The sequence below is a fragment of the Centruroides vittatus genome, unplaced genomic scaffold, assembly GCF_030686945.1.
Source record: "Centruroides vittatus isolate TY-2023 unplaced genomic scaffold, ASM3068694v2 contig_2349, whole genome shotgun sequence".
Taxonomy (NCBI): Eukaryota; Metazoa; Arthropoda; class Arachnida; order Scorpiones; family Buthidae; genus Centruroides; species Centruroides vittatus.
The window spans coordinates 382,753-410,450 of record NW_027121469.1 but is presented as its reverse complement, the minus strand read 5'-3'; the positions used below and the strand labels follow the sequence as shown (position 1 = coordinate 410,450).

At 26.2% G+C, this 27,698-nt stretch overlaps 1 protein-coding gene across 1 annotated transcript in view; it reads right to left on the bottom strand.

Annotated features, from left to right (window-relative positions):
* Positions 1-27,698, bottom strand: part of LOC136971179 (uncharacterized) — a 56,778-nt gene that overhangs the window by 10,892 nt on the left and 18,188 nt on the right. The window contains exons 3-5 of the mRNA XM_067265655.1: positions 18,400-18,513; positions 6,032-6,227; positions 5,757-5,959 (exon numbers count right to left, since the gene is read on the bottom strand). Of these exons, the coding sequence (XP_067121756.1) occupies positions 5,757-5,959; positions 6,032-6,227; positions 18,400-18,513 (513 nt within the window). The remainder of the gene's footprint in view (positions 1-5,756; positions 5,960-6,031; positions 6,228-18,399; positions 18,514-27,698) is intronic.

Here is a 27,698-nt window from a genome sequence, read left to right as displayed (position 1 = left end):
GTTTTTGGGGTCTCCAGAATGAATTAACCAAATTCCCACAAAAGTCTGCGGTAAATCAATGATCGGTTAATGAACAATTCGGATAGTGAATGTGGTCGTGGAATGGATCATGTTCGTTAACTGATCACCCACTGCATTTAGTGATTTCTAAAACAGTAAAGGGCAATACAAATAAGAGAATAAAAAAGTTATTGTCAGTAACAGAAACAGTTATGAAGGATAACATCTCATAATTTAATTATTTAACAAATATTAATGTCAAAGATAAAACATGACTGCAACAAACAATATTTTCAATATATTGTTTTATTATATTGCTATTATAATAAAAAGAATTTTTTTCTTGGCAAAATAGTTAATTATTGAAAATTTATTATAAACATACATGACCTGAATGGCAAAAAATTAACATATTACAATTAAATTTTCAAACCACACTTTTACTAATTTGGAAAAATTTCAGTTCTGAAAGTAATGAGCAATTCCTTTGATCATACATTATTTTGTACATGCAATATTTCCAAATTTTTTTAAACAGTTTCATCATAAGACCAATTTTTAGCAAATAAACTTTAACTAAATTTTTCACATTGATGTGGAAAAAAAAGCTTAGAAAAGTAAAAAACTTTATTATTACATTTTAAATAAATTTAAAACTATGTAATATAATTATAAGAACTTACCAATTAAAAAAAAAAAAAAATTTAATGAGAAATATATTTTTTAAATATTAACTTTTTTGAAGACATCAGTTGATTTAGTGAATAACTGTAATTTTTTTTTCAAATATGTCATTTTTTGAGTTGAATAACATTGATAACAATAAAGCCAACCACTGCTGTATGCCATCGAGCTATATTAATAATAAATTACCAAACAATTTGACCCTCTTTATTATTATAATGTATTGAGTTTCATAGAATTGATTTGTTAATATTGATAACAGCAAACTTTGCAATTTACAGTCATAAAATAATAATCATCAATGAACAATAATTATAAAATAAGAAGTTTATTGTTTTTAATAAAAATCTTTGAAAAACTAAGAATTAAATTCTTAGATTGACAATTTTCTTTATTTATGCATACAGAATATACAAAAAATAAAAGAAAAATAATTAATTTTTCCATTTTATAGAATTAAATAGTCAATGAATAATTTATATTGTTGTGTTTAAGCATCATAATTATGTTACAAAAATTATTTGAGAAATTCATACTCACACAGTAAAGTATAAACAACACACGACAAAACTGAAGTCAATTTTGCATTTGTGGTAAATCAACTCCATCTAATTGTTATCAGTATATTAAAGAACTGACTATCATGGACATTTTGTTAAAATCAGCAGGAAAATGTATATTAGTAATGATGTATTAACTTTTTATTTCATTTTCATTACACATCTGTAAAATTATTGAATTTTATTTATATTTTGTTCAACAATAAATACTGCACATCAGAAAAAGAATTTTTCATTATAAATTATTATAAGCTTTCTTAAATAAAAATGTACAAATTATGGAAAGTGAAATTTCTCAATAGAGCATTATAAAATTTACTCAATATCTTATTCTATTTATTCATTTAAAGTAACAACTTGAAATATCATGCACATCTAAAATTTTATAAAATAATTACATTAATATATTGCAAATTTTCTGATTATAATCATCAACTGTTTTGTTATGAAATTCTTAAGTTGTTTCCATTTTTTAAAATAAATTCACAATTGTAATTATTCCACAATGTTTATATGCTTTCTAATATTTTCAAAAACTGTAGTTTAATCCAAATCAAATGTTTTGATCTTGTTATTAACAGTTCAACAGCCAATTAATAACATTAAAAATCTTATTCATTATTTTAATGTTATTGCTGTTCCCATTTCTATTATCTATAATATTTCGTGTTCAAATGGTTTTTGTCATAAAAAATAAAATAGTTTGAATCATTACAGAAAAAAAAACCATTGTAATATATTTTTTACTTTTCATAGTTTTTGCATGTAAAACTTTTATTTTAATAACTTTACTGTAAAACTGAACTTTTCATTTAATAACAAGAAATTTTCATGTGCAAAATATATCCGCACAAAAAAATAGCTTAAACGAAGAAATAATATACTGTATTTCTCGTATCCTAAGACACACCATGACTTTGAAATCAAATATTAAGAGTGTCTTTTTAAAAAGATTAACATTTTTAAACAACTAAACTTAATGAAAATTAATTAAATAAATAATGTTTGACAGTTCTATTTTCATGCTCTTTCAAATATACAATAATTATTTGTTTAAAATACCGTGTGTCGAAGGCACTTTAAATGTTAAGAAGAGTTTAAATTGAACACTTGTTATGGCAAAAGCTTATTTAAACTAATGTGGCTATTAAACAGTAGACCATGAAACATCTAATATTAATGAATAACATACTGCATGATCTTCTTGCAATGACTTCTGATTGTTATTTGGAGTGTAAAATTGCCATGCATTTTGGACAAGTAAAAATGGATTAAAAAATGAAGTGTGCTTAAGAATCAAGGAAATACGGTATTTACTTTTAAATGGAACACATTTAATGATTAACCAATGAAATTATACTGTGAAAACACACTAATCATTTAAAAAGCCATATTTTTCATCTATTTTCTAATTTTTCTGTTTACAATGACAACTCAAATACATATATTATTTCATACATAGAATTTATATATTAAATGTTTGTTTATTGGCTGACAGAAAATTAAAAATTATGAGAAACATACTCAATTAAAAATTGTAACTCAAACTAATCTTATACCATGGAAGACAATACTTATATCTTAAAAATAATTATATGCTGGGATCCTGGCAACCAATTCACTTTTTTCTCAAAATCCTGGGACAAGCAAAGGACCAGGAAATAAACCCTACTAAGTACTCATTTGGAGTAAATGTTTTTACATTTAATTTAAATCTATAAACATTTTAACCAAAACCTTAAATGCATTAAAAAAAATAATAAAATCAAAAGCAAGTTGTGCTGCTTTTATAAAGAAAAAACAGTTTTTTTTTTAAATTTAAATTATTCAAACTGACATTATTGGAATAGAATTTGGGATTATTTCAATATTAATGATATTTTTAACAATATATTTACTATTGAAAACTTTTTAAAAATTGTATCTATTTAGAATTTCCCCCGCAACTTTTTTCTTGTAATTGTAATCAATACTGTTACTTGAATAAAATAACAAAAAGTAGGAGAACAACAGTTTGCTCAATTTCAAACCTATACCAATAAATATTTGTATGTTTGTGGTGTGCATGCAGGACCATAATTTCTCTAGTAAATTAAAATACTGTATCTATGATAATATTTATTTATTTTCAAAATTAACAAGTTTTACATTGTATTACTTTATAAAAACTTAACATGGTTACATAAAAAGTAATATTTTCAAAGTCATCAGAAATAATTTAATATTTTTGAGAGAATTTTGGCATGTGACTTTGAATGACATGAGAAATTATTTCATAAACTTTTTTAATCTAATTTGATAACAGAAGTTTTTTTATTTAACTTTTTACTAAAAAAAATAAATAGATTAAATTGTATTTTAAATAATTTAAAATTAAAAGTTTCATTAAAAAATATTGATGAAAATTTTTTTCTTTACACGATTCATAGATGATTCTATCAAAGTTTGCCAAGACTGGATTTCTATACAATTTCTAGTTTTCCAAGTACAGTACATTGCCATTCTATTAAACTATGCCTTAAATGGTTACTATATAAATGTTTATTTTATACAACTGATTTTTATATATCCATAACTTAAAGATAAAGATGAAAACTTATATTAAAATATATTCAAAACTCAGATGAAACCATCCAGTTTTAAATTATGAAACTTACAAACTGTAAATTATCTGTTACTGATACAAACTGATCATGTCATTTTCCATACTTTCTTTCTGACCTTTCACGTATAAATTCTGGATTTAGAAATTAGGATAAATTTGTGTGAGGCAACTAAAATTTAATTTAAATTCTTGTGAATTCTTTGAAGAATATCATATAAATCTTCTTTCGAATAAATGCCTAATAATATTTAACAGATGACACTGCAAATTATAGTCATAATACAAACCAATATTTTTAAAAATCAATTTATTTCAAGTAATACTATCTGTTTTATTTTTTATTGCAAGTCTTTTCATTTTAACAACTTTTTCTTGATTTATTAACAAATTTTATAATTAACTAACTAATTTGATTTAATACTGTTTGTAAGAATTAAATCTTTAAGATAAAATTTGATCACAGAAATTTTGCAATAAATTAGTAATTATTAATATTGTTTCTAATTTTAATTACATGTTATTTTGTTTGATTTTATATGCATATAAGTATATTTTTTAGCTAAAACTATTTAATATTGCTAGCAGAAAAATATTAACATTATTGTTTAACTAATACCTTATAAAATATTACTATTATCGTTAAATTTTATAAATATTTTTGCAATTTCAATAGTTTCTTATTGAAATTGCAAAAATATTTCAATTATCCTTGTCCTTTTATATTTAAATTTAAGTTGATATTCAAATGAATTTGATCTTCACATTCGAACAGACTGAAAGCTGCTGAAGCTGAACCATCAAACTGCATTAAAAATGTTCTTAATTACAGAAATTTAAGCTGGAGTTTTCTTATGATGTTTGTATGATTTATTTTCACATAATTTTCTACTTGTTTTTGGTTATTGATAAACTATTACCAAAAATGTTTTTGAAATAAATAAAATTCTTATATATTTCACTTATACATGTTCAGCAAAAGATAACAGTATTAGAATTATTGTATAAACAGAAAATCAAATATCACAATTTCACAATATAAATAAAAATATGATTTCTCACACTTTTAATTTTAAGTTCATAAAAATAAAAATCTAAAGAACTCATTCTGTGAAATATTGGTATATTAAAAATTACCTACTTCAATATATTATTATAATTTTTTGCTGTTAAAAGCAATTTTATATTGTATATTTATTTAGTGTGAAAACAATGTAATGTTCCATTATAATAAATTAAAATTAATAATATATTAATTATCAACTATTAGTAATTTTGATGAATAATAAATCATAGAAAATAATATCTGTAATGCTTATTGTAATATATTATTTATGACTTATGGAATGGCAATAAAAAAAATTGGAATTTGGAATTAATCATTGATAATGTATTTAAAATATAACAAAAGTAGTTGAACTAGTTGCATTTATCTTTTTTTAAATGTATGTTTGATGGTAAGAATCAGAAATATAATAAATTAAAACTTTAATATGTTTTACTTTCAAATGGAATGTAAAAAAAAATTTTATATCAGAAAGTAAGAATGTAACAATAAAGATAAAAAATATTTTCATTGTTTAATTTAATATAGTATTTAGATAAATTTTAAATATGTATATAATATTTTAAATTTTACAAATCATAGCACTCATTTTCAAAGTCATTGTGAGTGGCAATTATTACAACATTAGCTTAGAATTAAAAATATAGTTATTTTCATATGGTTTTTTAACCTTAATTTTTTAAACAGAATCACTTGAAACCAAGTTGAAAAAAATCAGAACATTTCAATTGGCACACAATAAAATCATTAAGCAAATAGGTTATTGATTACATTACTTTGAAAGAGATATTGATATTATAATTTTTCAAGAATATACTAAAATTTAAATTATTTAAATTCATACCTCATTAATGCTACTATCTTGTTCCATTATATTTTTTAATGACTCTGTATCATTGCTTGGAATATCTAACTGAAATCCTTTCTTTTTAATTCTTTTAATCCAGTTATTGTACCATTGATTATTTCCAACAAAATTAGAATTTCCCATCTTTTTAAATTGGAATCGAGCCTGAGCACATATCATTCTTTTAGAAACATCTTTACCTGTAAATATAAACATAGCTTATACAAGACTAACCTAATTTTTATTACTGGATAAAAGCAAAATAAAAATACCTTTATCTATCATATCTTTACGCCATTTCCACAATAACCTATCAACCTCTTCTACATCCTGTTTTTGAGGATTATTTGAATTCTGAATTTCTTGTAGTTCATCTTTTGCCAAGACCCAAGCAAACACTCTCTTTTGTGCAACACCATACTTTCGTGCAGCTGCTCGCTGAGTGTTGTGAAGAGCAAAATCTACCACCTTTATAAATTTATAAGTGATTACTCTAGTTATAAAATATTTCAAAATATAATTTGAAGAATGATATATGATTGAGTATGTTTTGTAGAATGATGATATTTGATGGGAATGTTCAAGATCAATACAAATAAGACCAACTTTCAAATGCAATTCAATACTTTGTATAAAATGGTCCATATTCCAAATATATTTTTCAAAAATAATTATAAAAATTTGAATAGCTTTTGAAGTCATAACATTTTTAAATCACATTCTGAAAATGTTGACTTACATTATATACAAGATCTTTAAAGGAATATTTGAACTTTACAATAACTTGATTAATAAATGTATTGAAATAAAAATATTTTTTAATAATTTTTTCCAAATTATGCAGTTTATACAGTAATACAATTTTACATATTTTATTCATTTTTTAATATTTATCAATCTATTAAATTTTTTATTTACGTAAAATATTCCCATATGCATAGCAGTGTTTTTTCAAATTACTACTACTACTACTTACAAATGTCATCTATGTGACTTATAAATTCTACAGATTATTTAATTTCAGTTTTTTTCCAGTACCTTTTCATTAACTAAAATATGATAAACTATTTTTATTACATATAGTGCATACTATTTTGTTCATTAGAATAGGGGTCGATTCATAAATGGATTTAAACAACATGGATGAGAAACAATGACTTAATCTAAATTATCAAATTATGATCAAATTTAAACTTAACTCCTCACTATGATAGAAGAATGCTTTACACCATCAGAAATCTAGATGACAAAATAAACAGACACTAAATGATCAAAAACATTTGTAATTAAACTGTTTTACTGCAAAGGTTTTTGTGTGAATTTTGAATAAACTGACACTAAACACTATAAACACACTTCACACAAAACCAACACCAGCACTGAAAAGAAAAAATTTACTAACGTTTTCATCTATACAAAAATAGACATCATCAGGTAAAAATGATATAAAACATTTTTATATAGACGAAAACATTAGTAAATTTTTTCTTTTCACATTGCTGGTGTTGGTTTTGTACATTTTGTGTTTATACAATCCCAGTTTTGGAGAGATACTGAAGATGGCTTTGCCTACCAAGCACTAAACACTATGTTAAAATACTCTCTTTTATATTGTTATTAACATTTTTTCACTTATAAAATAATTAAAATGCAAAAATAATGTAATCAATTTAATATTTATATTATTGATATATTAACTAAACTTTTTATAATAAATTTTTTTTTATCACTATAAATATTATTATAAAACTATAAACATATAAGCTATATCTTTCTTTCCATGCAAATTATACATAAAAATTTCCTAAATAATGAAAATATACATTTTTATAATAAAATTCAACAATTAATATAACCAAGGGTGTATCTTGGTGTGGTGTCTATGGTGTTGCAGCACCCATTGATAACAAAACAATCAGTTTCATTATATTTATTTTTATTTTAAAGTAACAATGCACATCACAGAATTTTAATGGAAGAAAGTAATTTTGTATAAATAGAAAAAAGCAAAAAAATATAAACTGTTATTTCTAAGAAACACATATCAAAAAGTATAGGGCACAGACTAAAAATAATTATATATGAATTCAAAATAAGTAATTTCAATCATTTCTAAATAAGAAAATAAGAAATGTATGATCTTATACCTTTCCCATTCTTCCTTTAGAATCATACTGAGTATAAGCCATACTGTAATTTTATAATTAATCTAACAATTAAAAATTATCAATTACTCATTTTCCATCATACATTTAGCAATTTTCAAAAGCTAGTGAAAAAGAATGATGCACAAAATTAGGTAACTAAGGTAATTCTAAGTTAATTAAGTAACATTCTTCAAAAAAACAACAGGAGACACATGCTTTGGTACACCTCAAAATCTGCCTTGAGCAGCAATCATATCAAAATCCTGAATACAACTACTGAATATAACAATAAATTTTGCTAATTTTTTTAAATTTAAAAGCAAACATTTAATTACAATTATCTAATTAATTGTCATAATAAATAAAACTCATCAGTATTATAAAAATATTTAATATTTTTACAACTGCTGCAAAATTGTTTTATTATTAAAACTTTATTTTAAATTTGTTAGACAATTCATGAAATCATATTGCTGTAGCATATGAGAATTAATATTTTATTAAGACAAATTTATGCATCTATATTAGTTAAACAGAGATAACAGGGAAAAAAAATTATTAATAAAATAAAATTTTAACTGTCTTGAGATGTTAACAAAAATTTAAAGCAATTGATTAAAACTGAATAATATTTAAGTACTTTTAAATAAGTTTAATTTACTGTCATCAGGTGATAAATAAAATAACATGCAAAGAATATAACTCATAAAATCTTTAAATTTTTATATTATTATTTCCAATTTAGACATCATCAAAAAAATTGTGTGACAATTCATCAATTCCTGGTGCCACCATTTCTATTTTTATTTCTCCTTTTTCAAAAGCTTTTCCTTTGTACAAAAGCTCAGCCCCATCATCCAATGATTTTCAAATGATCTGCAGGACTCCCCAAGAAGCAAAGTGAAATGATAATGATAGTGTGCCTGTGAGTATTGGCATTTGTTGTGGTCTCCAATGGGTATTGGTTGTCACCATATGTGATTTTTGGTTCTGACCTGCATGTAGATAGATATGGGAAGACCATGCAGCCTGTGGTATACAGTATATAATCTTGCTCTCTCATTCAAAAACTTCACAATGATTCATTGATTCCCAGTGCTGCTATTTCTGTGTGTGTGTGTGCACGTGTGCATGTGTGTGACAGAAAAGTGTTGTGATGATTTTAAGATAAATATTTTATATAAAGAGAGTAGATTAAACAGTATATCAATTAAATTAATACGAATAAATAAACTGGAATATTGTAATTAAATTATTGTAATTACTGTGGATCTTGAGAGAGATCTACAGTTTATTCCATCTATCAAGATCAAAAAAGACAGTATCCAAGCATTTGACATTATTGATACTTTAGCTTCAGTATCAGTAAATTATGCAAAAAGAAAAGTTATTTATAGGATAAAAAGATTACTTTTCTTCCTTTCTAATTATATTGATAACAAAAATATACATGCAAGTCAAGCAGATGCTAAATGATGATATTATCATCTGCCACCTTTCCTTCTTAAATCATAGATGACAAAAGTTCTTTGTTATTTCCTTTCTTGTTGGGATCACCAGCTATATTCCAATTATAAAAGGCCACAAGGTGGTTATACTTTAACATAACATGTTCATTTTTAAAGACTAATAGCCTATTATGATAGCACAAAACATCCATAATCTATTGTACTCTACCAGTTCTTATCGTTTGCTGTATGTATCAGTGTGAAATATGCTCCATAACATGTTCATGTACAGTACTTTCAATTTTAAGGATATAGTGATATCTTACTTTGTATTGAATCAACTATTATATTCGGTTTTATCATCATTTTTATCCTTTGTTCAAACACGATGTAGTGAGTGCAATTACTCAACCCCTTGGCATTTTTCATCATTAACTTTTATTCAGTTGATACGTGTATATGCTACTTGTACATGGTTTCAGGCTTAATAATGCCCCTCTTCAGTCAACTAAAATTAATAAAATGTACACAAATCATATACATATATAGACGTTGTAAATATTAAACTACACGTACATCAAAAATCATGATGAAAAATGCCAAGTGGTTGAGTGATTACACTACATTGTGTTTGAACAAAGAAAAAAAATACTGACACAGTTTCAAGAATGTTATCATTTTTATGTTAAATTAATTTTGTACTTATACCTAGCTGTTAATAATTTTAGTTATTGATGAGAAGCCATAAAATGTAAGTCAGCTGGAAATGCATCTAGTTATGTATATAATCAACCAAAATAAAAATAATTAACTTAAGTTTGGATCACTGAATTATTGGTAGCATTCCTACACACCTTCAGATGGCAGGATTACAAAATTCTGAAGAATTTTCTCTTTGATACAATTGAAAATAGGATATAATGTCAATTAGGATTAGGGATTGCAATAGAGATATTACCTGTTTTCAGCCTGAATTTTCAAACTGGAATACTGGTATTATAAAAACACAAACCAGTTTTAGCTATTTTGATAAAATTGAAAATATTATTTAATTTCTTAATGCTTTAAACAGTAAGAATGTAACAATCATATTGATAAACTGACCTTTCATTCATTTCCAGCAATGCTGTCGATATAAATGAGAAGCAAGCGTTTTTCTGTCTCATTCAGGGACCAGTGTCAAGCTTCTATAGAAGTTTTTGGTCAAATTTTTTTCTTCAAAATCCAATTTGATGAAAAAATTCCTTTTAATGTACAATTTAACTGAAACAATTCTGTTCACAAAAACCACAGTTGTGCGATTTTTGTGAACAGTACTTAGTTTTTTTTAATCTCATTCAGATAATTTCTAGCTATGCATCTGCAAGGAAGTCTCTCAAGTAATGGAAAAGGCTACTTTTTTGGCTAATTGAAGTGTCTGTAGTAAACAGATACATATTATATTTCCTTGATAAGAAAAATGAGAGAGAAGTTTGTTGCCACACAAATTTTAGAAAAATTTTTATCAAACAGCTGATAGGTAATATGTGAAATAGGGATGGAAGAAAATGTGACAGATCTTCAACTACATATAAAAAGAAAAGGCTAAATGAAAAACATCATCTCATCATAAAATTTGAAGAAAAGAGGCACAGATATTGTGCTGTTTGTGACAAAAGTAAGAAAGGCAGTAGAAAAAAGACAATTTATTACTGTGAAATATGCTCCCATAAGTTTGCTTTATGTGTTGGAAATTGCTTCAAAAATTAGCATACTTTACAAAATTATAAATAACAGTTATATAAAAAACATGAGAATATACACTTTGATGTGATAAGTAGAACACAAAAGTATATGCTTAATGTCATACATAACCATTACTGTGTTCATAGGAAAACTGCCTAAATTGGTTGACTCCAGCAACCAATTTTACTTTATGCTAACATTTTCAACCTTAATTTATTGGTCACAACCAGGCTAAACAGCATCATTAATGTTTTAACAAATAGAATTTGTATTCAGTTCAAATCTTGGAATGTTTTAGTGATTGGTCATTTAAGTTCATTCATTCTAATGCTTTTTTAAATTATAAAATGAGTGAATGAAGGTGTTATGTTACAATCTTTCAAAATCCAATTGTCTTGCATCAATGAAGGTGTAATGTATCCATCACTCGCATATTACCATCAAAGATTTCAAAAATTTTACAGCACTGTAATAATCTCTGCTACACACTATTTTGTGGATATATTTATACTAAAATAATTACATAAAAAAATTTGAACGTAAATTTATTCAAAACTTTGATTCTGTAACAAAATACCTTCATCCATTCATGACTTTCAATTATGTAATGGTTTCTGTACACATGCATCATTTAATGTGCATAAATTGAATTAAAACAAAACATGACACATTACATAACAAAAACCCTACTGGAGATCTACCTTCTTATTATGGTATCTCATACCACACTTTCCATGTGCTAGATATTCTTATTTGGTCTTTATAGTTTATAGATTGGTAATCCATAAACTATAAAGACCAGAATTTACCTCTCTCTACCCCTTCTACATGATTCAAAATCAATCTTACTAAGTATAGGTTTTATAATTCTGGCATTGTTCCAATCTACCTCAACTTCGTCATTTAACTTCTCAATTGCCACTAAGGCTATAACCAGCTGTCCTTTCTTAATCATACATTTATGTTCTTTAACAGCCAACCATTAATGTTCTTATTCTATTTACTAAAACTTAAAACTCAAAGCTGTTTAGCTTCATAATGACCTACAAATTAAGGTCAAAAACATTAGCATAGTGTGAAATTGGTTGCTGGAAGTCTTTATTATTAGTGCAATTGTTTCATATTCTTCATTGTATTGTGTTAAATGAGCATTGCTTTTAACAGCTAGAATGAGTTTTGGGTTCATTTCAGTATGTGACTAATGTATTTTCTTTACAGTAAGTCAGTATGAAAACAGTATACCTAAAAATGAGCTTTTCATACTATTCAGCATGTGAATATTTTTGTAAATCATATGTATACAGTATCTATTTGGAAAACTATGTTGTAAACATGAATTATTACACAAAATAAACAATTCCAACAATATTTGTTTTGCAGGTTATTTTCAATCAATTTTAACACAGTGTAGTCAAGCTCAATATCAAATTCAGACTGATTAAAGAGTGTATGCATAAATAAATCAAAAACAGTGTGAAGAACTGCAAAATGTATAGAAATGTCTACTATGTTCAGATCACACACTAATTTTGGAATTTTGCAAAAATACAAAACCTCCCAATAATCTGAATTTTCAATAGAATGGCACTACATTAGTCCTGTAAGAGCATGTGTTTTGTATATGTGATAAAGCTCACAAATTATGAATTGTTTACCAACTCACAAAATCAGAAAAAAATCCCACAGATAAAAAAAGTGGTTTTATTTTCTACATAATGTATTCAATGTATTATTTCAAGAAAGTTGTTGTTTTACAAGCTTTTTAAGAATCAAATTATATTGAAAGAATTATTATATTGATTTGCACACATAATTCTTCTTTTAATTAATTTAGTTATTTGTAAAAATTAATGCAAAACAACTCCAAGTTTTTAAATCCTACTCCCTACTAAGTATTGGCACTTTCCACTCACTAACACCTGACATTTCTTGTGCACGTACAGTACATTACAGTATGTATACACATTCAAGATTTATTTAACTGTCTGAGATTTTGTCCAGAATCTCTAAATGTCAGGATTTCAAAATCATCGATAAGGTACTTAGAGACATATTATGTGTTTTTGGTAATCAACGGATGCCATTTGGGAAATCTATAGAGGAGACATGATGAGAAAACAATGAAAAGTATTTGAATTTCATAATTGTATGTACTGTACCAATGTTAGATGTTAAGTGCAGTATTTGAATAATTATTATACCTAAATGAAATGGTGCTTCAAAGTTACCATTTGTAAAGAAATGTCAAAACAAAAAATAATACACATACACATGGAGACACACAGTTTGGCATTCAGTATTTGCTTGCAATGTTTATAAACAAGCCTCACTATACTGTATTATACGTTGTTTGCTGTACTATACACTTCAACTTAATGAATTCGCCATTTAATTAAATAATTATTGTGGATATTTTATTTCATTAATAATTATAATTAATAAATATTTTTAAAATTGTTTAACTGTAACAACTGGTATCCTTGCATGTCATTTTATTCTATCACTAAATAAATTGAATAATAAATTGAGCTTATCAAATATTTATTATATTAAATATTGCTCAATATTAATGGTTTAAATTTAATTGTGTTAATGCCTCAAGCTGGTTAAACTTCTTTTTGTTTCTTTCTTATGTAATCCAAGATGACAAGTATCAGAAGTTAAATTTTTTTTTTAAACCTCTGAAAAATCTCATATACATTTCATAGTTGAAAAAATGATGAAATTTTTAAAATAGTAATTTATTTTTGATCAAATCACTTCCATCAAATCATTTCACAAAGTTAAAAAAAAATTCTCCTTAAAATTTATTGCACTAATTTCTCAAAATTTGATTTAGTAAATTTTTTTTAAATAAAAAACAATGAAATTACTACAATAAATACTTTTGGACTGTGAAAACACTATTGGTTAGACACAAACAACATAAAAATGATAAAATTATAAAATTCAAAAACAAAACATTTTAAATTCCACTTGAAATTATATATACTGTATTTCACTTAAAAACTAATAAATTAACTATAATCATTATTGTATAGTTAATATAACAATTTTTAAGTAACATATAATGATTAGCCTATATTCAAAATACAATTCTTAAATAATTAAACAGTAATCTATTCAAGAAAATTCAAAAGTAACAATACACATATATTTCTATTTAAGATAAAAAAGCAAGAACATATTTTAGAGAAAAAAAATTTTTAAATCTAGAGAAGTAATATCAAAATAAAAATATCAAATACAATCATATGTATGGCATCTTAGAAATGGTTAATAGTAATAAGAAAGAAATACTAAGTTGATAAAAAATAATTCACAGTTCCTAATTGTAATTATTATAATCATAATTCTTACCTATCCAGTCTCCCTGGCAAAATCCTCTCCCTAATTGCTTTCCTTCAGAATCTCAGCTGTATCTCACTTTCCTATTCTATACTATTTTTTTTGTTTTTACAGAGAAACCTCTTCAACCAGTATCTTTTTTTTTTTAAATTTATATTTTGTCTATATACTTCAAATAGTTTTAATAAATACAGGTTAAAGAATCATAATCTTTCACATTTTAAACTTTCATTTTTCCCTTTTACAAAACAATATCAAAAATAATAAAAAGCAAGTTTTTAATCTCTCTTTATAATTTATGATACTGCTAAACTTTCACTATTTATGTCTTCATATGAAAGACTCAAAGCAAGAAAATGGTATGTTATGTTCAAAACTATTTTCTGTTTCAAATCATCTTACTTTGAGTATTATTTTTTTTTAAATAGAATAATACTTTATAAGAATAAATGCTATTAACTTTAAAAGTAAAAAAAAAAAAAAGCTATATTTTTAAAGAATTTTATGTATAGAACTATTAATTTATCATCTTATTTCCAATAATCTTCATTTTGTTTTATTTCAAATTTAAAATGTATATTCCTAATTAGAACAAAATTGTATGAAAAATTATTTTGTTAGAATACTATTTATAAAGTTCTCAAATATTTTTAGTTATTTCTAAATATTTCATTCAATTCTGAAATGATGTTTATTTAAAGGTTTTTAAGATTCTGCAGCAACAAATGACTATATATATTGTGCTGAGATATAATTGAAAATATTCTTAAATAAGTATCAAATGAAATTTTAAAAAGACATCATCACAAATCAAAAATTTTAGACATCATCACAATGCCAGAATGCAATTTTTAATCATATTTTTAATTTATTTAATTTAAAATATATGCTCTCCACCTCAAATTAGTACTGTAATGTCTTGCCTCTGTATATCATACTTTTTCCGTTAGCAATGGAGTCATGCCAGTCATCTATCTAGCTCCTTTCAGGGGAAAATTTTTGAATTGAAATAACATGACTTTCAATGTAAACCAGATGTTCATGTATAGTTAATCAGGGCCTCCTGCACCTGAGCTTTCCATATCTGGTTTTGATTTTCATCTATCTAACTCCATTCCCAAGATTAAGGAAGGACAGACAAACAGATGACTGGAAATTTACAAGTCTACAATTTTTTCAAATTACTGCCCAATTATCATATGAAAGTTATACTGAATTCCTAATAAATTCCTGAAAAACAATTGTTAATCATAAATCAAATACTAAGTTTTCAAAGGTTCAGAATTGTGAATTAATGTTTCATTTCTGAAAATAAATTTTGAGCTACATAATATACTAGTGAAATAGCCAACAGTGGTACTTAAATATGGCATTTCATACAAACATAATAGAACATTTTTACCAGTCATAAATTCAGGTACTGTATCTCTGAGAATTATTAGAAATAACTAAAAATTTAGGAATATTATATGTAATATTCTAATAAAGCAATTTTGAATGGATACATAAGAAATTGTAAAAATGTTTGTGATAATTTATATTCGGATTTAGTTCAATATATACTGACATATCACAAAAATAGAAACACTTTCTACACATAGTAGCATTACCTGCCATCACTGAAAACCAAGTTACCCATTTATGGTAATTTGATAACAGACTATGTAAGTAAGAGTAAATTGACAATGCATCAACATGAATAAAAAATTATTTAAGCAATTTTGACAGTGGACATATAATAGATGCAAAACAAATGGACTGCCTATTTCCGAAGTACCACTACATTTGAGTTCTCATGAAACTATAAAGAGTTAACAATAACTACATGATATCCGGAAAAAGAATTGCTCACATGATACTTATGGATAAAAACCTCAAGCTGATGTTTGAGGGTCTTGTCAGCTGTCATGGATTGTAATCAACCATCATCAGGCCATATTATTCCAGATCACAGCCACAATTTTAATGCTTGTGCTTCTATAATCATCAATCAATGTACTGTGCAAAGATCTATAACTGTGCTGGAATTTGGCTATTGTCATCCTACTTGTGTTCCTGCTAATAGCTCATCACTATGTCATATCCTAGGCTAGAAAACACCACCACTGTTCAGCTGAAGACTGAAATAGAGTTGCCTGGTCAGACAAGTCTAAACTTCATCTGTTTTATGCTGATGAGCAGGTATACATTTGGAGAAAACCGTGTGAAGCAATGAACCTGTCTTGCCAGTTTGGGACTGTGAAACTTGGTGGGAGTGGTGTTCTGGTGTGGGGTATCTTTAGTTTGATGGATACTGGTCCTCCTTTTATGTCTTAATTCCACATTGTGTGGAAATAACTACCAGGACATTCTTATAGGTCATGCACACTCTTTTATGATGGTCCTATACTCAGATGGCAATGGTTTCTTTCAATAGGATAATGCATGTCCTTAAGGACACATAAGGTTCAGATATGGCTGGAGGAACATTCTACAGACTTCACATACCTAGATCTGAACCCCACTGAACATTTTTGGGATGATATTGAAAGACCATTAAGAAGAAAAACCTGTTAATGTTGAGAAATTATAGCTCGCAATTAAGGCAATATGAGTTCTATACCTCTACAATGGTGGCAGCACTTTGTTGGGAAAGAGTTCACAAATGTCAATGCAGTTATAAAAGCAAAAAGTGGAGCAACATGCTATTATATTGATATTTCTATTTTTTTTTTTTTTGTTTTTTTGTCAGTGTATATTGATTGATAACTCAATATATAGTTCAATCAAGTTAGATCATAATTTTATTTTTTTCAAAGTAATTTACTAAATTTTGTTTTCATAAAATTACACAAAAAATTTGATAACTTATCAATTTTAAAAACTTAGATGTTCAGTTATATTAAATGTAATTAATATTATATTCAGTTAACACACAGTTAATTATACAAAGATCTAAATACTAGCATTTATATTTTAAAATAACTATAAAATGATGAAGTAGTTAAATACTTTTAACCAACAGATATATAAATCTTCAAATTTGAAATAACAACAAAACTCAATTACAACAGTATAAAACAGTTGAAAATTGCTCTTATTTTTTGTGCATTTTAGTTTATCATTAAAATTTGATTTAATATTTCAATAATGATTAATTAAATATAAAAATATTATATTTAATTAATTATAAAATATATTAATTTTCTAGAAAACTTATAACTATTTTTTTAAAGTAAGTGAAATACTTATAGAAAAGATTGACTGTAAACATTTTTTCCAATATTTTTCCTAAAATGTATTAAAATTTTTCCTAAAATATTTTAAAATTTTCCTGATGAACTCTGTTTAAAAATTATTATTATTCAATTTTAAACTTTATAATTTATTTCTTTTATTGTAAATTAAAAAAGTAAATTATAAAGTAAATTTATATAACATTAATATAACTTACATTTCAGAATTTACTGTAGAAGTTTCACTAAAATAATTTCTAGAATATAAAATTTATCAAATTTTCATGTAGCTTATACAGGTTAAATAAGTGAACAGCTTTTGTACATTATTTCACTATAAAAATTCTATTTAACTATAATTATTTTTAATAATATATCATATAAGTTTCCAAAAGGAATTTACTATACAATTTATCAATGCATTTCCAAAGTTTTCATCAGGGAATTATTTTTTATTTATAATTTACATAGTTAAAAATATATAAATTGTAATTTCTCTACTGATAAGCCATAAAATATTTTTAACAATTATATTTAAATATCCATATAATTAAGTTGCTACATATAATGCAAATAACTACAATAATGATTATAAATAAATTATGAATGCTTATTCAAATGTTATCTATCAGTTTAAAATCATTATGAAAATGTCAAAGAAAACTGTTATAACAAATAAAACTTTAATTTTATCACACAAGTTAAACATGTACAATGGAAAATTTTGAATCTATGAATATAAAAACAAATACAATACCTGCAACTTAAAGTCTGGACTATATGTCTTTCGTAATTTCTTTTGCTTTTCTACAATTCCCTGGCCAGCTACTGCTGGTTTTACCTTTCTGATGACAATATTCTCTGTTAATTCCTGTATAAAAATTGACTATGTTAATTTTAAATTATTGCTTTTTTACAATAAAATCTTAATACAGTTCTTTCTAAATTGAATGTACAATTTTGATATTATGACTATTTGTTTAAAAAAGTTTTAAACAAATTTGCTTTTTCTTTGTGTTAAATTCTATAGTAGAAAAATCTGTTTTATATTAATTAAAGTAACATTCATATAAAATTTAAACTACTATTAAGTAACTTTTCAGTTCAGCAGTATATAAATCTTTGTGTAATTGCAATAATTGGGTAAACAGAGTTTTCATAACCTATTGGATAAACTAACAATTATAATCCATCATCTCTTTACCATACAAAGCAGTTTTGATATTCATTAAATGAAAGCATATATTTAATTCACTAAATTCAGAAATAATGTGTAATTTTGGCTATGCAATATAGTTTTTAGTCTCAGTGCCATTAGTCTACTGACAGTATGCTACTGCTAATGTGCATTAGGCAGTAGCATACTGTCAGTAGTCTAAAGGCACTGAGACTACAGAACATTTGCTCATTAGTTTCAATCCAGAAACCAAAAATGAATCACCCAAATCTAAGCAGTTTATCAGATTTCTTTGCCAGTAATGGAAGAAATATCATACCTTATGATAAGTGCTGGATTTACCTATAGGCAGACTAGGCTAAGTCCTAGGGCTCTGCAATTCTAGAGGCCCCAAAAATATCAATCTGTTTTCAGCTTTTATAAACTTTTAATAAGAAAAAATAAGTCATTTAAAAAAATTTTTTATTTTAAAAATTGTAAATCACATTTTGTTGAATACGTGCGATTGAATGTCTTTGTGTGACGCCAGGACAGGAAATCCGATTTACCAATATGTATTTTTTGAGAAATATTACTGAAAATCATTGGTTTTAAATCACAGAAAATTATGTCTATAAGATCACTGTTACTAGGACAGTATAGAGATCTAAAAAAAGACACAGTAAATTTGAAAATATGTTAAGACGTCCAATTTCAATCGTCTAATTTGAAATTTTTGAATGTTTTCCAAACTTGTTTGTTTACGTTCTGGAGGAAAATTAATACTTTAATTTGGTCTCCAAATAAAAGTATTAATTTTTGAAAAGCTCCAAATTTTGGTGCTTTCACAAGGTTGCTGAGGTTTTCAGTTATTAACAAAGAAATTATTTGAAAACAAAGGCACTGTGACAGATTATTGATCCTTGTTCAATCCATAATGAAACATCTTTGTTAGATAAATTACCCCTGAAATTTTCAAACCTGAAATTCATGATGAGTTTACAAAAAGAATTATTCATGATGAGTTTACAAAAAGAGTTCACAACTCATCACGAATTTCAGGCTTGAAAATATTAAATTCATTTTTTAATTGCTTTTATAATTTAAATTATTTATTAAAAGCAGAAATGAAGAGAGTTTATGAAAATAGAGTACTAAAATGTAAGAAAAAGGCAGAAAAAGAGGAGATCAAGAAAATACCAAAATTAGATGCATTTTTCACTAAAACTCAAATAAAAGAGAAGAAACAACCACAGCTACAAACAAGAAAGGAATTCATGAAAGTTCTCCAATCACAGTAATTCCGTCTTCAAGCACAGCAGTAGTTCAAATCAATTTTTGGAAATGCCTCAGATGATTTAGTCCATGTAGCTCAAGATACAATAGAAATTGACTTACCACTTAATAGAGGTAATGATATTGGGCTGTGAGGTGATTTATCTAATGAAGATGTTTCATTTTGGATTGAACAAGGACCAACAGTTTCTTAGTGCTAGATAATAATTTTCAATCTTCTAAACAGTCTTACAAGGATTATGATTGGTATTGTTCAAGAGCATTATTTACTAGTGAAAGAGTCAATGGCAAGATGAATGGTTGATTTATTCACCATTTGTAGGCAGTGTTTTTTGTTTTTTATGTAAAATATTAAAAATTTCAAATTTCTCCCTTGCCACAAAGGGACTTAAAGATTGGAAGAATGCTGCTTCTTTATTGAAAAGCTACAAAAATTTGTCAGAGCATAGAGGGGTTTTGATGTTTTATTTGGTACATAAAAGCAATAATACATTATCTGATCAGTTGGAAGATGAAATACAGAAAGAACAATACTATTGGTGAAAGATACTGGAATGAGTGGTAGTGGTGATTTGTACTTTAGTCGAGAGAAACTTGGCATTTAGGGGCTCAAATGAAACAGTTGGAATGAAGAGCAATGAAAACTTTATTGGACTTTTAAAATTGATAGCAAAATTTGATCATTTTTATCTGAACATATTAAAAATTATAGTCAGGCTGGTTCAGGAAGAACTTCATATCTATCAGAAACAGTATGTGAAGAACTAATTGCTTTGATGGAGAAAAAAGTTTTAGAATCAATTATTACAGATGTAAAAATATCTAAATATTTTGAATTTCAGTCGAATCCACCCCAGATGTTTTTCACAAGGATCAACTATGCATTACTTTGAGATATGTAGATGAATTGAGTTTTGAACCAATGGAAAGATTTCTGAACTTCATTGAAATCGAGGATTGCACTGGAGCCAATTTATTAGAAACAACTGTAAATTTTTTGGAAACTAAAACTGGTTTGAATTTTGCTGATTGTAGATCTCAGTCATATGATAATGCAGTAAATATGGCTGAAAATATAAAGGTATGAAAACAAAATTTTTGGAAAAAGACAGTAAGGTGAGTTTTATACCATGCACTAGACACTCACTGATTCTGGTTGGTACTTCTGGTGCCGAATGTCATATAGAATCAATCAACTATTTTGGAATATGTCAACAAATTTTCAATTTTTTTTCATCATCCACCAAAATATGAAGTGTAATTGAAAAAAATTCCAACCAATCAGTAAAATCATTATCAAAGACTAGATGGAGTGCTCCAGCAAACTCAATCAAGGTAATATATTGTAATTATAAAAGTTTATTGGATGCTTTAAGCAGTATTGTAGAGAATGAAAGTTTGCCTCAAGAGCAGACACAAAATTTGATGTCAAAAATGGAACCTCAAGAGCAGACACAAAATTTAATGTCAAAAATGGAAGAGGTTGAGTTTGCATTGCAAACAGTTTTTTGGAACATAATACTAGAAAGAATAAATGCAGTTTCCAAGTCCTTGCAAGATTCAAAAATCACACAAGACACATGTTCTTATTTGTATTCATCTCTTAGTGAGTTCCTAATGAGTTTGAACGATCAGTTTGACACAATCAAAGCAGAAGCTAAACAATTATTGTCTGATACCAATTATACAAAACAGACACAATGAACTAAAAAAAGAATTCCAGGAGAACCTCAATCAAATTAAAGTATTAAGCCCCAAGAAAAACGTTAAAAATAATGTTTTTCTGAAAATTTTGAAAAACATTATGAATTTGGAACAATGAGCTGAGTCTTATAAGGAAATTAATCAGAATTTTGGAATTTTAATCAACATCGACATTCATAATAAAGAACTGAAGATGTGTACAAAATATTGTCAAGCAATACCAAGGATATATTGATGATTCATTAAGATATCATCAATATATCCATATTATCAAAATATGATCAACATATCTATTGTAAAAAATAATTTCTGGTGAGAACTCATCTGAAACATTGTTTTCTAGTGTCTCAGTCATAACTCACATAAGTCTCCTGAAAGGAGCTACCCATTGGCACACCCCATTTTTGGATGTAATTATTATTGTTATATTTGAGAAAAGACATAACATAATAAGTGGGCAAGTTCTAACACTTGTTTGTAATGTAGATGTGGCAATTGAATGTGTTTGAAAAGAAAATTGCATAGTGCACAAAAGCATTCTAAACATATCGATGGATATAGTGAAGAAAAATCTAGCACCATGATGTACTTGTCATCTTTTCATGTAATTTCATTTAATTTGATAATTAATTTTTGTGGATTTTGTATTGAGAATTAATAATCTTTTAGATGTGTAGCTAAAATCTTATGCATATGTTTTTCTAGTAATATAGTAGGGGATCTCGCTTTATCAACTATGGGTCAAAGTTGTATACCTGGTTTTTGTGTTTGGCAAACACAAAGAGCTTCAGGGTGTCAGGGGATGTCACAAAGCTCTGTGTAATTATAATGTTTTGGCTAATTTAGTGTTGGCAAACCTGGAGACTATTTTGGAGGTGCTATAAATAGTTTTCATTGATAGGTTCACATTCTGTATCTGTGACATATTCATTTAGCCAGGACAGGTATGATGCTTTGTTCATTAGAATGAGGGCTCTGCTCTTGTTTGCTTTCAACAAAGTAATTTGGTTCTGATAGAGCCATCTTCTACTATCCATGATGTTGTTCCAAATCATTCTAGCTCTTCCAGAGTTTCATTCTTTCTGTAGTTCGAAAAAGGTTTTCCATCTAAAAAATTCTATATTTTCTTGTTTAACAGATATCAACAATTTCTCAATGTTTGAAATGATTTTGTCCAGATGTATAATAGATTTGAGATGGACTTTATTACTATCTTATAGATAACAATTTTCCAGCTGTAATCTTGAAATATCTCCAAATTCAAATGAGTTTCCAGGAACATTACTTATTGATTCCAAAAAGCCTGTAATTTTGAACCATGTGAAGTTTCTATGGAATCCATAGTGAAAATTTCTGTATTTAGACTGGTCTTCATGCTTGCTTCAGACCTAACTTTCTGTCTTAAAAGGTCAGTAAAATGTAAAATTATAAACACTATTAATAATCTAAGAATTTACAGTTTCAGATTCTAATTTTATTTAAATTGTAATAGATAAGAGCTTTGTTCTTGGAATTTAAACCTTTGTCTGTAATAAATATTGTCATAATGGTTTATGTACAACTTTATTAAGATCAAAATGTTAATAAAATGATAAAAAAGATTAAAATGTTAAATATAAATGGTAATTATTTATAATAGCATTGATATAGGTAACTATAAAATTTAGTAGAAATTGATGACTGAAGAGAAGTGCTACAGAAATGCATATCATTGTAAAAATTAAATAAAGTTGTTGCATCAGGACAAGTGTTGATTTTGGCTTCTCAAAGAACAAAAATATAATTACTACAAAACAAATTAAATAATACTCCAGAAAACTGTATCATATCTCCTATACAAGAAGAAAATCCTGACTCTGAAGAAACAATGCCTCAAGCATGCAAAAATTCAGAAATGACCTGTACTAGATCCAATATTAGCATTGATATTAACCAATGACGAACAAAAATCCAACTCAGCATTGTGATATACTTAATGAAGTAACAGATACACCTTCTGTTGCTGAGAAATGTTTATTAAAATTAAAATACAGATGTTTTCAATAGGTCATCTTTAGGTGTAACTGAATATGAAAGCTTTTTCAAAAAACAGAACATATAAATGAAGGAATGTCCGAACTCTTATATTTAAAATTTAAAATGCAATATTAAATAAATTAACAATTAAATAAATAAAATACATATAACAAAAATAAAATAAAATAAATGCATCAAAATGTAAGAGCCAGTGAAAACTAAGAACTTTTATAAAGTTCTTAGTTTGCACTGGCTTAATACAATAGGACTTGGTGCGTGTCAGGCGAGGCTGACTTCGTCGAAATGACTTTTGATTCTGTTGAATTCCATATGCTCCGTTCGGAAACATTTCTAAGCTACTTGACCTGAGGAAGAACTGTGTGATAGTTCGAAAACATTTGTCACCTGCTGTATATCTTATACACAGTATGCGCCGGTAATAGGTTTAAGGAAGTGTGTATTTATTTTTGTTACCAGATCCTCAGTTATAAAGTCACAGGTGTTCAAAATTGGAAATGAGTCAAGGGAAAACAGTATTCTTACAGCTACAACATTATACTCAGGCAAAAATGTAATACTTACAAGTTAGTTCTTTTATTTTTTTGTGTATATAGGTTTTCCATTATGTCTATCTTTCTTATTCTGGATAAATCAGTGATCCAGATAAACAAGGTTCCACTGTATATCCAAATAAAACATATCTTTAAACTTATAAACATAATAAACAAGTTAATGCAAAACAAATCCATATGTAATATTGAATCACTGCAATTACACGTCTACTGTACTGCTCAAAAAATATTAATTGAAAAAAAAAAAAAAAGTCTATTCGTATCAAAAAAGAATAGTATAAAAGAAATGAAATGAAAACATCGTATTCAAGATAAGATCACTCAATTTTAAAGTGACATCTCAAAATTGTTGGTCTGGAAACACCAAACAATCATAGTCTATCCTAGTCTATTTTCTCTTAGTGTATGTCTATAAAACATTTCATAGTATAAAACTGAATAAGAAATGTCCCAGAAAATAAATTAAATATCCATACAGATGAATTAAAACAAAACTGCAGCATTTGCATTCAAATGCCAAGACTAGATTTGTCATTTAGACCACCTAAACCTGATACTTATATACAATATGAAATAATAGTTATATGTAAAAACATCAGACGCCAAGTTATATTACAAAATTAACAACACAACTATCTATTGGCATTATGGGAAAGGTTTGTTTACACAAGTACTTTCGACAGTATATAACTGACCTCTTCACGAATGTGAATGATAATATTGCCTGAAAAGGACAGTCATATACTGCTGAAAGTACTTGCATAAATAAATGTTTTCTATAATGTCAATAGGCAGTTGTGCTGTTAATTTTGTATGAAATAATAATAATAATAATAATAATGAACTGGTTGTCAAACTAGAGTAGACAGAAAACTTTTAAGCCATATATAACATGATTCAAGAAATCTAATGCACATGTATGCATCATCTCTAAAGATGAGATATACAAGCACAGTATACTTTGGGACAGATAAATTTTCTGTTCTAAAGGAAAAATTTGTTATTTTTTTATTTGTAAATGAAATGCACTAAAAGATAGGTCAATAAGTATAAATTATTCATGTACAGTACATTATAACATTTTAATATGTTATAATGTATAGTACAAGAATAATGAACAATGTATGAAATGTATGTTTTTAAAACACATTTGATTTATCAAACTTTTAAAAATAACATACACCTTGTACCCACAATTAGTCTATTAAATTCAGGCCCTACTGTATATGATGTATAGCAAGCAAGAGAGAAAACAAATTCTCTATTTGGTATAAATCAATCTACATTTTAATTATTATTAAACATTCTTACTTGAGAACTTGTATCTTGAAAGACAATAAATTTCTAGTAATTCTACCTTTCTATATAACAACTTTCACAGGACTATTTAGAAGTAGACTGCTAATTTTGATGTTTGTTAGTTCTCTGCAGTGAATAAGAGTTAAGCAAATGACTCTCAAACCAAATCATGTCATTGGATGTAGTCTATATGTAACTTTCTTAGTAAAATCAACAACAACAAGAATGGAAATTACTTTAATTACTTTACATCTTGTAAGAATCAATCCTGCCATATTGTCACCTCAAACTCATCTTGACACCAGGTGGCTTTTCAATCATCAAATACACCAAAAATAGGCTATTACTGAGACGAAAACAATTAAATGGATAAAGATTTTAATGTTTATTTTAGCATTATTATATACTTAACTAATATTTGATAAATAAAACAGAAAAAAAATGAAACAACAAAAAATTTATTAAGTGATCTTATATGGCAAACTGCCAATATAATCACATCAATAAAACATTTTATTTGCTGGTCATTTCATACTTTTAACACAATGCAGTTTATATGATAAGACTCAAATATTGTTTTTCATCTTACTTCTTTTATAATTACATCTACAATAAATATAGCTAATGGAAATAAAATAAAAGAATGGGAGTAAAAATACAATATTTGAGATGGTATCTTCTAAACTGTGTACTGGTTAAGTGTCATGTTTTCAACAGCAAATTTAGAGGTGAAAAGTATATGATGGTGCAAGTTATTCAAAGGCCTTAATTCTATTCTAGCAATTTTCTGTAAGATATACACGGGAGTGAATTTCATATAAAATATTTCTGTAATCTAATCATTATAATTAATTTGTTAACTTTTAAAATGATGGCAATATCAAGACTCGCAATAGTTTAAATATTGTCTCTTGAGATGCTCATTACTACAAACTAATAAATAATTAAACAATGCTTTTTAATTTTTAATAATAGGTTGCAAAAAGCCATTATTTAGTTTAATTTATTCATTAAAATTAATATTCATTTATTTGTTTAATTCAGCTACAGAATTCTGAGCTAATTTCTCAAAGATCACTATTTTAAATCTGCTAACTTAATAATAGCACACTCACTCTTTTCTTTTTTGACAGATCTTTTCTCTAATTTGAATGTTTCTCACTTTTGATGTTACAGAACAAATACAACTGTCAACTGTTTTAAAAATAAATTACCATCATCATCAAAAACATTTAAAATAATAGACAGAGGTTTAAAATTTTTATAAGCTGTTTTGTTATTAACTGAAGTTAATAACAAAACAGCTTATAAAAATTTTGATGATTGAAACTCTTTTTTCCCCTAATGTTTGAAATGATTCTTGTTCTGTCTTCAGATTTACATTCCAAAAAGTTATTTTGACAAATTGAATATTTGTAAGTGTATAAATTTTGAAATTAACAACATATGTTTAAACAATGTTAAAAATAATTAAAAACAAACAAGAAAACCAGTAATTAAATAACAGTTATATATATATATATATATATATATATATATATAATTTTAAAATTTATACCATGTTAAAAAAATCAAAACTTTCTTAAATTGGCCAGAACCCATTAAATATTCAGTTTGGTCAGAATGAGACTTTTCCACTTAGTTGCATGCAATTTTGAACTGCACTCATCTATATATATAATCGAGATGGGTTAATAATAAAGATAATAAGTGCAAGGCCCAAATGGTTAGGAGTTGAAAGTTGAAATTTGGTATAACGGGTATGTCATGAGAATGTACACTAAGAAGGGATTTTTCGAAATTCCCCCCCCCACGGACAGATGAAGAGGGTTAAGGATTCCCCTGAAGAACTCAGTTTCTAATGTACTATTTTAGATGCAGTTTTTTGTGTTTTTGTGGAAATAGAACATATTTTTAGACCCATTAGTTTCAGAAGACTGGGGACCTAATTCTTGCACCCAGTGAAAATGATGGGTAAGATTGGCAATAATCTAATAATCTTAATCTTTGCTA